Source organism: Colias croceus, chromosome 15 (genome assembly GCF_905220415.1).
Source record: "Colias croceus chromosome 15, ilColCroc2.1".
NCBI classification, from domain to species: Eukaryota; Metazoa; Arthropoda; class Insecta; order Lepidoptera; family Pieridae; genus Colias; species Colias croceus.
The window spans coordinates 3,496,171-3,508,354 of NC_059551.1; the positions used below are offsets into that span (position 1 = coordinate 3,496,171).

The 12,184-nt window shown below is 36.7% G+C and overlaps 1 protein-coding gene across 1 annotated transcript; it reads left to right on the top strand.

The window, feature by feature from the left end:
• The first annotated feature begins 4,631 nt into the window (after positions 1–4,631).
• Positions 4,632–8,216, top strand: LOC123698140. Its single transcript, XM_045644737.1, has 3 exons — positions 4,632–4,730; positions 5,185–5,253; positions 7,108–8,216. Exons 1-3 carry the CDS (start codon positions 4,661–4,663, stop codon positions 7,326–7,328), a joined length of 360 nt encoding a protein of 119 aa, XP_045500693.1. The 5' UTR covers positions 4,632–4,660; the 3' UTR covers positions 7,329–8,216.
• The last annotated feature ends 3,968 nt before the right edge of the window (positions 8,217–12,184 follow it).

Genomic DNA, 12,184 nt, shown 5'->3' on the forward strand with positions numbered 1-12,184 from the left:
GAAAAAAATAATTCTTGTCGGTAAAGGTAAAAGGTAACAAAATGTAACAAGGGTGGAGAGAAATTTCATCAATAAAATTCTGCTCCACTGGACATTCAGGTAACTCGATGAAATCTCAAATTATCAATAGTATACAATGTGAATGGAACATTATTTTTTAAGGTTTCTTCTTGAGGTATGTTTGTGAGGACAAACATACCTCTTTATGATAAAATATATTATATATATTACACCTAGAGGTAATTTTCAGGTGACGTTAATTCAGATGCAGGTAGGTTTCTACCTGAATATAGAAAAGGTTTCATTGGGTCTTTGGATTATTCGAATTTTATCTCAATGGTTATAGATAGATTACGATTTGATACATTTAATGACACACGTAAATCTAATATCTAATTTATATTATAAAGGCGAAAGTTTGTATGGATGTATGGATGTATGGATGTTTGTTACTCTTTCACGTAAAAACTACTGAACCGATTACAATGAAATTTAGCAAACATATAGAGGGTAACTTGGATTAACACATAGGATACTTTATACATATAACACACTTTTTATCCCGGAAATCCCCCGGGAACGGGAACTATGCGGGTTTTCCTTTGCAAACGCGGGCGAAGCCGCGGGCGGAAATCTAGTGAGTAATTACGGTTAATACCTAGTATCCCATTGATGAGTTTGTGTCTGTTTGTCGCATGACCCTGTACGTTTTTTTAAGCGAAAGTCTCGTGTATCACGTCCTAATTAACTGTTAGTAGTTTAACTAAGTTTATATCACATATTGTAGTTAATAATAATAATTATTTTACAAAACCTACAAAAGAGTTATTAAATGTATGTTTAGAAATTTACCTGTTAAACGGATTTTGAAACTCGGTTTATTCATTATATTAAATATTTCGTTTTATCTTTGGGTTTTTTGAGTGGAGACTCGAGAAATGCAAACTCTGATTAATAAGGGGTGCCAAATAAAGTGCCATCTCAGAAAGGTCTAAGTTTGATCCGCTATGAAGATCAAGTGGTGACGGGGAAAATTCATAAATCATTGGACATAATATTCTATGGTAAAATGTGGTCCAAATTACGTACCTACATATAAAAAGCTCTCAATTTTAAACGCTTAAGAATTCAAAGTAAATCAATGAATTATTAATAATGTATCTGAAATGAATAAATCTATAGTCGGTTTTTAATTATTACGATAAAGCCTAAAGAAAAAATAGTTTATATAGAAACATGTCAGTTACATACAAACAATAGGTGAAGCTAATAAAAGTTGTTTATGTTGTGTTTGTAAGTCGTTTATTCCTAGACACTATGCACACTATTACATATTATGCACTTGTGCTGCATCATGCACCAATTACACTTCATGAATTCGTTTCCGTGTGGGTTGTTATTTCAATTCGTTACACACATTTAAATCAGATGTTAATTAGAAAATCTTGTTTGAATTACGTTTCAAGAGGGTTAATAATTACTTGTATCAAACGTGCGTTATGATTTCAAACTGTGTAGTTATTTTTATATTAATTTATATCGCGTTACTTAATAATTTGACGTCATTAATTCCAATATTTTAAATATTCAGAAATAATGTAAACTATGATTATATTTATGCGAGGTGGAGCTATATCTATAGGTATTAACTATTAAGCTTTGAAAAGACAAATAAATACAATATCTATGTAATAAATCATTCAAAAAAAGAATGATTGAAATCGGTTCAGCCGTTCTCGAGTTATGCGCTTACCAACACATTTTGCGATTCATTTTTATATTATAGATATGTCTACATGATCCCAAAACCCGTCTCACGATCGAATTTTTTATATTCTTTATTAATTTGTTTATCTCTATAATATTTATTCGTACTCTACTGTTATGCGATATTATTAAAATCTAAACGGCCTATATTGGTCAAACTATATCAAAATTCATTGGACCGTTCAGGCGTTATTGATTTATAGAGATATAAACATATTGAAAATCAATCTACCCTTATTATATAGGCAAGAAGGAAAATGTATCCCTCTTATGGATAATATATTTATACCTATATACCCCAAATCCCAGTCTTAGTTAAAACGTAATAAGGGTATATGTAGCGTGTATATTATATCGAGGAAGGGATCGAATCATAGTGCCCATTTCGACCTAATCCTTACCCGAATTTTAATTAAATTGGTCTACTGATTTAGTTATATTATCAGCGGTAAACGAGGTTTCTGTTGCATTTCAATGAATAAAATTAAGTTCAAAGTAATTTTATGCAACATTATAATATTGCGGGAATTTATACTTTCCTGTATTTTCGTCATACAAATACCACATATAACCTTTAACAATAATTGTAATAAGACGTAATTATCTGGCATCTTGTCGATTTAACTCACACTAAATACAATGAATTAGAACTAAGCCAACCCTTTAATTATTTTAATATGGTAGACCATCCAAGGAGACAGACAATAGCTTAATAATATGCTCTTCAATTGGTCTTCAAGATACAGAAATTTTATTCTTCTAGTTTATAATAATAATAATAATAAGGCGTAGGGATGTGACGACCCCATCGCCCCCGGTTGGCATATCTACAATAGATATCCCAACCGTGCAGTCAGTCACCCCGCAGGGCACCTTGTGGCGAGGTGTTGGGGAGTAGCGACCCCGCGGGAACCGAGCGCTCCCGGGGGAGGTCCCTGTCCTCACCTCTGGGCTGTCCCGGTGGCAGTTCGGAGTGAACAATGACGAGGTTCAGGATCCCCCACCTCTGGCTTGCCTTTGTTGGCCGTCCAGAGTGGAGCCGCTAGAGCTATATGCTCGGGGGTGGAAGTGTCTAATGGCGTAATAGCGGGGAAACCCGCTCCGGGCCCGCGGGCTCGCGATGGTGAAACCGGTGCCGCACCTCTCTACACCCCCAGCCGTTCAGCTGATGTTGCCCCCTTGTTGCCATTATCGGTAACCTTTTTGGGAGCCCATCGACCGAACTGGCGAGTCACCGTCTGCCATAATTTTCAATTTTTAATATTGAAAAGGCAGACGTCCATAGCCCCCATAGACCCAATATACCAGTCCATCTAACACCCCCTTCCATAACCCAGTTTTATTCATTTCCATTTTTCTGCAATAGTCCTACATTGGCCGCGGACTGCCCAGGGCTGTATCTCTATAGTGCACCCATGGGCAGGCTGCGGCTGGTGTCCCACTACACATTAAATTCTCTAAAGGGCCTCTGCGTGTTGGACCTGTGTCCCCACGTAAGCCTTCCAAAGGACCGGGTATCATCCTTACGGCGATACCCGTGTATTATGGAGAGAGACATAATAATAAGGGCGTAGGGATGTGACGACCCCATCGCCCACGGTTGGAATATCTATTGTCTATGTGACAATAGATATTTCACCCGTGCAATCAGTCAACCCGCAGGACACCTTGTGGCGGGGTGTCGGGGAGTACCTAGCGACCCCGCGGGAACCGAGTGCTCCCGGGGGAGGACCCTGTCTTCATCTCCGGCTTACCTTTACCGGCCGGTCGGAGTGAAGTCTGACGAGGACAGGACCCCCCACCTCTGGCTTGCCTTAACCGGCCGGCCAGAGTGGAGTCGCGAGAGCTTTTAGCTCGAAGGGTGGATGCGAATCGTAAGTGGCGAGTGGGCACGTGATGCTGGACCCTCAGGGAGCGCGTGATCGTAGTTTAAAGTCCAGGGACGCCTCTCCACCCTTAGCTGCTCACAATATGTTGCCCCCTTGTCGCACTGTTGCAGCGACTTATTTCGGGGGCCCATACAGTGAGAGGGCGAGTCACCACCTGCCAACAATTTTTTGCTATATTTTAGTAGAAAGGCAGGTGCCATAGTCTTCCATAGTCCTAAATTCCGGTCCATTAACATCCCTTTCCATAGCCCAGTTTATTTTGTTTCCTTATCTTGCAATAGTCCTACATCGGCCGCGGACTGCCCAAGGCTGTATCTCTATAGTGCAGTCATGGGCAGGCTGCGGCTGGTGTCCCACAACACAGTAAAGTTCTCGAAAGGGCCTCTGCGTGTTGGATCCGTGTCCCCACGTAAGCCTTCCAAAGGACCGGGTACCTTCCTTATGATGGTACCCGTGTATTATGGAATTGAGATACATAATAATTAACTCTTTATTGTACACCAAATAAAACAATACAAAAGAATAACAGCAAATAGGATTATTGTTAGGCGGTCTTATCACTAACAAGTGATTTCTACTATTATATTGTACCTTTAAAATAAAGACAAATACATGATACATTATTCTTAGCTAAATCCACGAGATCCTTAGATCCCTAATCTGTATAAGAGAAACCACTGATTGATTCAAAGTATTTCCAATTAAATTTATGTATTATTGAGGATTTCCTAATGCTTCTTTCATTATTAAATTACGCTTATACGTTAAAAGGAATCGCAAGTTTAAAATAAGTTTACGATTGACTTTTAACATGTTATAAAAATGGAAACTCAGGAATAATGTACATTTAAAAAGTCAAATTGGAATTAAGTAAAAAGTAAATGAGTTAAGGGATAAGCCTGAATAGCATAAACTATATTGAGTAAGTTATATAAAACAGTTGAAGCCTGCAAGAAAAGTTGTGTATATTTTGAAGTGAAAGGAGTGTGTAGTGTGGAAGTAAAATGTTATTCATTTGTCGACTAATTTTGTTAGCAATTTTCGTATCCGTGGAAGGATTATTTTTACTTGAAGGTAATATGCATAATTAATAATTAAAATATTATGCTATGAACTGAATTTTTTATTGAAAGTGCATGTTTAGTAATGATTTAAACTTAAATTATAAAACAAAAGAAGGTCAAAGTAGAAGTATTTTCATGTACGTAATCGAATCCTTTACAATTTTCGATTTGATAATAATTTTAATATAGTGTAAAAATTGATGTAATTTATTGAATATGTAAAATTCTTAATATTATATAAAAGTAGAGTGCTAAAATATATTTCACAAAATTTATCGCCAACGACAGGTCAATCTATAAAATTACGTGTTTGTTATAAGTTCACATAACATATCATTTCACAGTTATTTTCTATCATTCAAAATTTCTTCAAAACGCTTTCTATTATCGCGTAAATTATTTGTTATTATATTATTCGAAACATGCACTGCAATCGAAAAAAAATCGTATTATATTTTTTTCAGACAAGGAGCCGTTTTTCTTCTGCTTGAAAATCTGCCCACTTTACTGTCCCACGAAGCGCAATGACGAGGGTGAGTCGTGATGAATTACGCAACTTTTTAGGGTTCCGCTCCTCAAAAGGAAAAACAAATAATCCTTAAAGGATCACTACGAAGTGACAGATAGGTAACAACAATGTCCATCCTTTTCTCAAGAACGCGTAGAGGTATCAAGCTGAAAGTTCTATTGAGAAAATCAAACTTATAAGCCAACGCAAATTAAACGATAGAGTCGCTTATGCTGCGAATTTTCGATAATTTCGATATTTGCAAGGGAATCGAAATATGTAGGGCACTTCCCGTGAACACAGAATCTTGACATTTTGTACGAATCAACATCGTATAGAACAGATAAAAGAAAAAAAATTGCGAAAAGTATTAATTTACAGTTTCAACAAATAAAAAGAACAGGCTAGCTAACACGGAACCCTCGATGCGCGAGTCCAACTCGCCCTTGCCCGGTTTTTATTTTGGAATTTATTTACCTCCTGTCTCCACTTGTTATGATTGAATCACGGGAAGTGTTTTACTTTCTCTGTGTTCGCAATAATATAGGATTACGGTGGTCGTTATTCACTTGGTGTTTTATTTTAGGTTCAAGCTTCAAACTTCAAGCTTTTAAAGAGCTATCTTATGTCACTCGCATAAAATATTATATTTATGAAACTAATTGCCACTTGCAGAAAAATATTTAAATGTAGTGTAAGTTTTAAGGTAATATTTTGAAAATAACGTTATCTTATTATCCATAACCTTGCTTTTTAAAATGTACGTTGTTTGTTGGTTTATGCTTAGTTCGTGTTGCATAAAATATCACTATACTGACTTTACTTTATTACATTAGGCTTTATTACTCTTCAATGTATATCTAGATAATTATTATTTTTGAGAAGAATTATTTCGCTGGGAGATTCACACTTACAACATTATTTACTCTTTAACACAAAAGACTTTGTTTCCCTCTGTCAAGTAAAAACTGTATTTTAAAGTAAAAACTCTTTTAATAGATATTTTAAACTAATGAATGGAAGTTCCCAGTTAAAGTAGTTAAATTGGCTTAGTCTGATAGGGCACTTAGAATTCTGATTAAGTGTCTGGGAAGTTGAACAACGTTTACTGTAGACTATGATGAAAGTTCTGGAAGAAAAATAATAAAGAAAAGAGTACATATTTTTCGTATATTTTGTGTATGTTAAAATAAAATAGAAAGTACATCTTATCTTATCTTAATCTTATCTTATATCTTATCTTATAATATATAATATATAAATCTCGTGTCACAATGTTTGTCCTCAATGAACTCCTAAACCACTTAACCGATTATAATAAAATTCGCACACCATGTGCAGTTCGATCCAACTTGAAAGATAGGATAGTTTAAATCTCAAATCGTTTTAGAGAAAGCGGGCGAAGCCGCGGGCGGTAAGCTAGTAATATTATAAAATAAAAGATTTGTTCGGATAATAATGCAACAATTGTACTTTCAAATTCGCAATTATTCCTATGCAAATTTGGGGAAAAGTTAATGCATAATCAAATTAAATAAAACTGTTAGGGATATAAATGAAGTTGAGTGGTGTAGAGTTAAATACTTAATAGTAGAACTTTTATTAAAATAAATACTTCAATGCACTTATAATAAAAGCTTTAGTTTCTATTTATCTAACGTTTCAACCAAAAAATTATATTCTTATAAATAAGTGAGTATGGTTTTAAATACAACTTTTTATACAAGTGAAAATTATATTTATCCAAAAAGGTATACAAAGCGGGCACAGAAAAACTAGGTTTAGGAAAACATGACGTCTAGTTTTACATAGGTTAATTAACTATGTATATTATTATTCTATTATGTATGTCTATTTAACATTATAAATAATGTTGCAGATGCTTCATCTCTAATCTACACGGACGATGAGCTGCCTCCTTTCATATACGACCACGAGCCTGAAATATATTACCCATATCGTCACGGTCATTCTTACTTCTGCGAGTTGCCGCCAAAACCGACCACTACCACCACGACAACCGTAAAGCCTACCACTCAAGAACCGACGTTTATCTGTCAGTTGTGCATGAAGAAGTGTAATAAAAAGTCGAGTAAATAAGTCAATGAATATGTTAAGTATGTAGTTAGGTATGGAATTGTTTTAAAGAGTGTGTTGCATTGAGTCGATACTTGATTTTCAAACTAGATTTTTAATCGGAAAAATTTAGAGATATAATATTATATTTAATTAAAAGAAATTGCGCACAATATCTGTTTGGTCACGCTATGTACCAGTAGATATGTCAAAAAATAAACGCAGTATTATAAAATCGTTGTAGGTACGCATAACTTTGAAAGTTCGAAAATTTTCCGGATTTTCCATTCACTTTCAGACAATTAAGGAAGTGAAAGGAACATTATTTTGCGGGATATTACAATGACGAACTACGCATTGTTCCTATCTAAAGATTTAGGGCCCATTGTCATTGGGATGTAATAATTCTCTTTTCATACTAAAACGCACTGTCCATCATTGTTATAGCAAAATTGATTTTAATTTATATTCTATGACGTATTATTATTCTGTGACGTATTTTTTTATTATAGTGCTAGATAAGATACACTTCATTCAGCCATTGGTGTTTTCCTTACAACTACCACTTAGAATTTTAAGTATTTTAGTTTACTCATTTCTTATCAAATGTGCGGTATAAAATACGTAATTCGTTTTATTTTGACTGTATTTATGTTTGTTCTTGGTTATCTCAATAGATACCAAATTAATTAGGCTTATATCACTTATATTCTACAAAGACTTTGTAAAAGAATTTGCTGCTGCTTGCTTTGTTTTCTTGATGCTTTAAGTATGTTCGAAAATATTAAATTACTGCTAAGTGCACGTGCTTTCGATATACTGTTATACATTAAGGTTTTGAATTAAATTCTAGGTATAATTAAAATAAAAATAATTTCCTTTTTTTCGCTTCTATATTTTATTCAGTATTAGTGGTCCGCCCCGGCTTCGCCCGTGGTACAAATTTCGCAATAAAAGGTAGCCTATGTCCTTTCTCGGGTATCAAAGTATCTCCATACCAAATTTCAAGCAAATTGGTTCAGTAGTTTAGGCGTGATTGAGTAACAGACAGACAGACTGAGTTACTTTCGCATTTATAATATTAAAGTATGGATAAATACTAATACTAAGCGTTAAGAATTTATTAAAAAAGATCCTTAAATTGTATCCAGTTCTTAGAATTAATTTTCTTTTAAGTGTTTTCAATCCAGGATTATTAAAGTTACGTGAACAAAACTTTTACTTTCATAAGGAAACACAGTTATGTCACCAATCCTGTTTTTATCTTGTAAATAACCGCATTAGCATATCTGGGAAAACCACTTCAAATATTGTGATCACTAAACGAGCCATAAATATTTGTTTATGTAATTGTGTTATACATAATAATTATTTCATAACCTAATCGTGGTACATATTTCTTTTTTTATTGAATAACTTGTCAGTAAATGTAAAAGGCAGAATGTGGAATATGGAGAGCAATTACAGGTTAAAATAATGTCCTTTGTAACGACAACTTTTGTGAAATTTGCAGCACTAAAATATGACTATAAAAGGCTTTAATTTACTATAATAATTTTCAGCTGTTAAATTACTATAATTGAAGAATTACGAATTACATATATACGAATTTGTTTAATTTTTATTCTCAGGATTCTAAGCTCAGGATATATTGCGCATGATGCCAGACGAATATAGGTCATAATTAAAATTAGGTACCAAGATCCTTGTTTGTCTCATATTTAGGTGTATCGTTGGTATAGCAAAAGTTTATGTGAAAGTAATCCAGGGACGTATTCGGAGCGCAATTTAGCAGGGATCAAGATTTTACTACCCGTTGCTATGGCAACGGCATCGTTCGTTAAACCTATGATTACGAGCCTGGTAATGTTTACGTTCGTAGAAAAATGTAATCCAAATTTGAACCTTATGCAGCAAACCTAAAGTTTAAAATAGAATCGAAAGAATTAAGGGTTAACAATGGTTAAAATGAATTGTCGGTTTGTAAGAGAGAATTAAGTTGATTGATTACGTTTTTGTTGAAGTGTCATCGTATAGTTTTCTTTTTAATTAAAATTGAAATAAAATCGAATTATATTCACTGAGAGAGAAAGATTTATTAAATAAATTGTTTATGTATGGTTATTTATTTATATTATTTACAGCCGACCAATATTATAGAGGTGAAAGATTTTGAGGATTAATGGATGGATGTTTGTTACTCTATCACATAAATTGATGGGATTTGGATAACATTTGGTACAAAGTAAGATTATAGTCTATAATATTATTACATATGCGATACACATAATATGTAGGAGGTAAGTTTTACCCGCTTAAAAATGTAGTTCAAATCAAACGCTAAAACACACAGCAGATAAATCATAAAACTTATATATTCACAGGCTAATATAACTAAAAAAGTAATTGAAATTAAAATTAGGTATTCTATAAAGTATTTCTAGGCTTTGTGATATTGGTTTGAAGAAGTTTAGTTTCGCAAACATTTGCAAAATATTCTCGCATCGTGTAATTTGATTTAATATTGGACTATCTCAGGAAATATTGTTATTTCTTTCGTTTTTTTTTTTTTTTTTTTTTTTTTTTTATATGAAAGAAGGCAAACGAGCATGTGGATCGCCTGATGGTAAGCAATTCCACAGCCCATAGGCATCTACAGACGTGTCCGAAGATGTGTTGCCGACTTTTTGAGGTGGAGGTATATTCTCTTTTTAAATGCCTCGATGTCATAGGCGTTCGGGAATATCGCCGAAGGCAGGTTGTTCCACAATTTGGTTGTGCGCGGAATGAAGTGGCGGGTAAATCGCACCGTACTAGAGCGCCAGAGGTCCAAATGGTGAGCGTGAAACTTGGTCTTATGCCGTGCGGTACGGTGGTGGAATTCCGCGGCAGGTATCAGCTCAAACAGCTCCTCAGAGCACTCCCCATTATACAGACGATAGAAAACGCATAACGATGCAACGTCTCGTCGTAAACCCAGAGGATCAAGCCGATCGGTAAGTGCTTGTTTGCCAATAATTCTGACGGCTCTTCGTTGCACGCTATCAAGTGGCAGGAGCTGATATTGTGGTGCCCCGGCCCAGAGATGGGAGCAGTATTCCATATGAGGCCGTATTTGCGCTTTGTAAAGTAGTAATAGATGTTCAGGCCTGAAATACTGCTTCGCTCTATTTAGGACACCCAATTTTTTGGAAGCTAGTGTAGCTTTGCCTTCCAAATGATAGCGGAACTGAATGTCATCAGAAATACTGACACCAAGAATTCCGATACTAGACTTGATACTAAGGGGAGTGTTCTCAAATAGGGGTGCTGTGAGAAATGGTGCTTTTTTAGCTGAAAAAAGACATACTTGTGTCTTGTCAGGGTTAAATCGGACAAGATTTTGTCGACCCCACTCTGAGACTTCTCCAAGGAGAGTCTCAATTTTGGACACAAGTATGTTACGGTACTCTTGGACGTGTTCCAGAGAAATATTAGTGCGGCCGGTATATAAAGCATCGCCAGTACTGTCATCTGCATAGCAATGAATGTTACTAATTTGTAACATGTCATTGATATGCAGAAGGAACAGTGTGGGTGAGAGTACGCAGCCTTGGGGAACGCCAGCGTTCACAGGTAATAAGTCAGAGCTTGATCCATCGACCAAGACTCGAATACTGCGCGCTGTAAGAAAACTGGCAATCCACTTGCACAACTTCTCTGGAAGTCCATAGGCTGTAACTTTCGAAAGGAGCGCCTGGTGCCACACCCGATCGAAGGCTTTTGCAACGTCCAGACCAACCGCTAAAGCTTCCCCCTTGCTCTCAACAGCGCTTGCCCATCGGTGAGTTAAGAAGATTAGAAGATCACCAGCCGACCGTCCATGACGAAAACCATACTGTTGGTCACTGATCAGCTGGTTCTCCTCCAGATAACCCAATAGCTGGCTGTTAATGATGTTTTCCATCACTTTGGAGAGCAAGGAGGTAATAGCAATTGGTCTGTAGTTGGATGGATCCGATTGATCGCCTTTTTTAGGGATCGGGTGCACTGAGGCAGTCTTCCATGAGGCAGGTACAATGCCGGTGTTATAAGAGTACCGAAACAGCTCTGTAAGAACCGGTGCCAGTTCAGGAGCACATCTTTTCAGCACAATGGCGGGGATACCGTCGGGCCCACTCGACTTATGTGTATCAAGAGAGAAGAGAGCTTTTCGCACAGCACTCTGTCTGAAATGCACATTCGGCATGGAGCTCTTGCACCGCAAGATAGTAGGCGGTACATTTCCTCTGTCATCTAATGTTGAGTTGGATGCAAAGAGAGCACCCAGAAGATCGGCTTTCTCTTTGGAGGAGTGGGCTAAAGTATCATCTTCCCGGCGCAGAGGTGGAAACGAGGGCTTGCAGAAGTTTCCTTGGACAGCTTTGGCGAGTGACCAAAAAGCACGGCTCCCAGAAGGGTAGCGTAAAAGTTTCTCGCCTATGCTGCCAATAAACTCCGACTTTGCTGTGGATATTTTCCTCTTGTATGCCCTGGCAGCAGAGTTGTACCGTTTTTTGAGAGCACTAGCATTTGGATCCTTATTAGACATTGCTTCTGCCCATGCATGGAAACACTCTTGCTTCAGGCGAGCAGCCATTTTGCAAGGACGACCATACCAGGGCTGGGACTTACCGCCGACGGGTACTACAGAGTTTGGAATGAAAAGTTCCATTCCCTGAAGCACCACATCCGCAACTGAGTCAGCATAGTCACTAGGATCAGGTGCAAGGCAGACTTGCTTCCAAGGGTAGGATGCAAAAAATTCCCGCATCCCATCCCAATCTGCTGACCTATAGTGCCAAACGCGGCGGCTCCCAAGTGAACGGGGCCGTGATGAACGCAAGATTGGCACTGTACTC

Coding starts and splice junctions, on each gene's coding strand:
- LOC123698140 (XM_045644737.1), top strand. CDS start 4,661: ATGTTATTCATTTGTCGACTAATTTTGTTAGCAATTTTCGTATCCGTG. Junction 4,731..5,184: donor AGGATTATTTTTACTTGAAG/GTAATATGCATA, acceptor TATTTTTTTCAG/ACAAGGAGCCGTTTTTCTTC. Junction 5,254..7,107: donor CACGAAGCGCAATGACGAGG/GTGAGTCGTGAT, acceptor ATAATGTTGCAG/ATGCTTCATCTCTAATCTAC.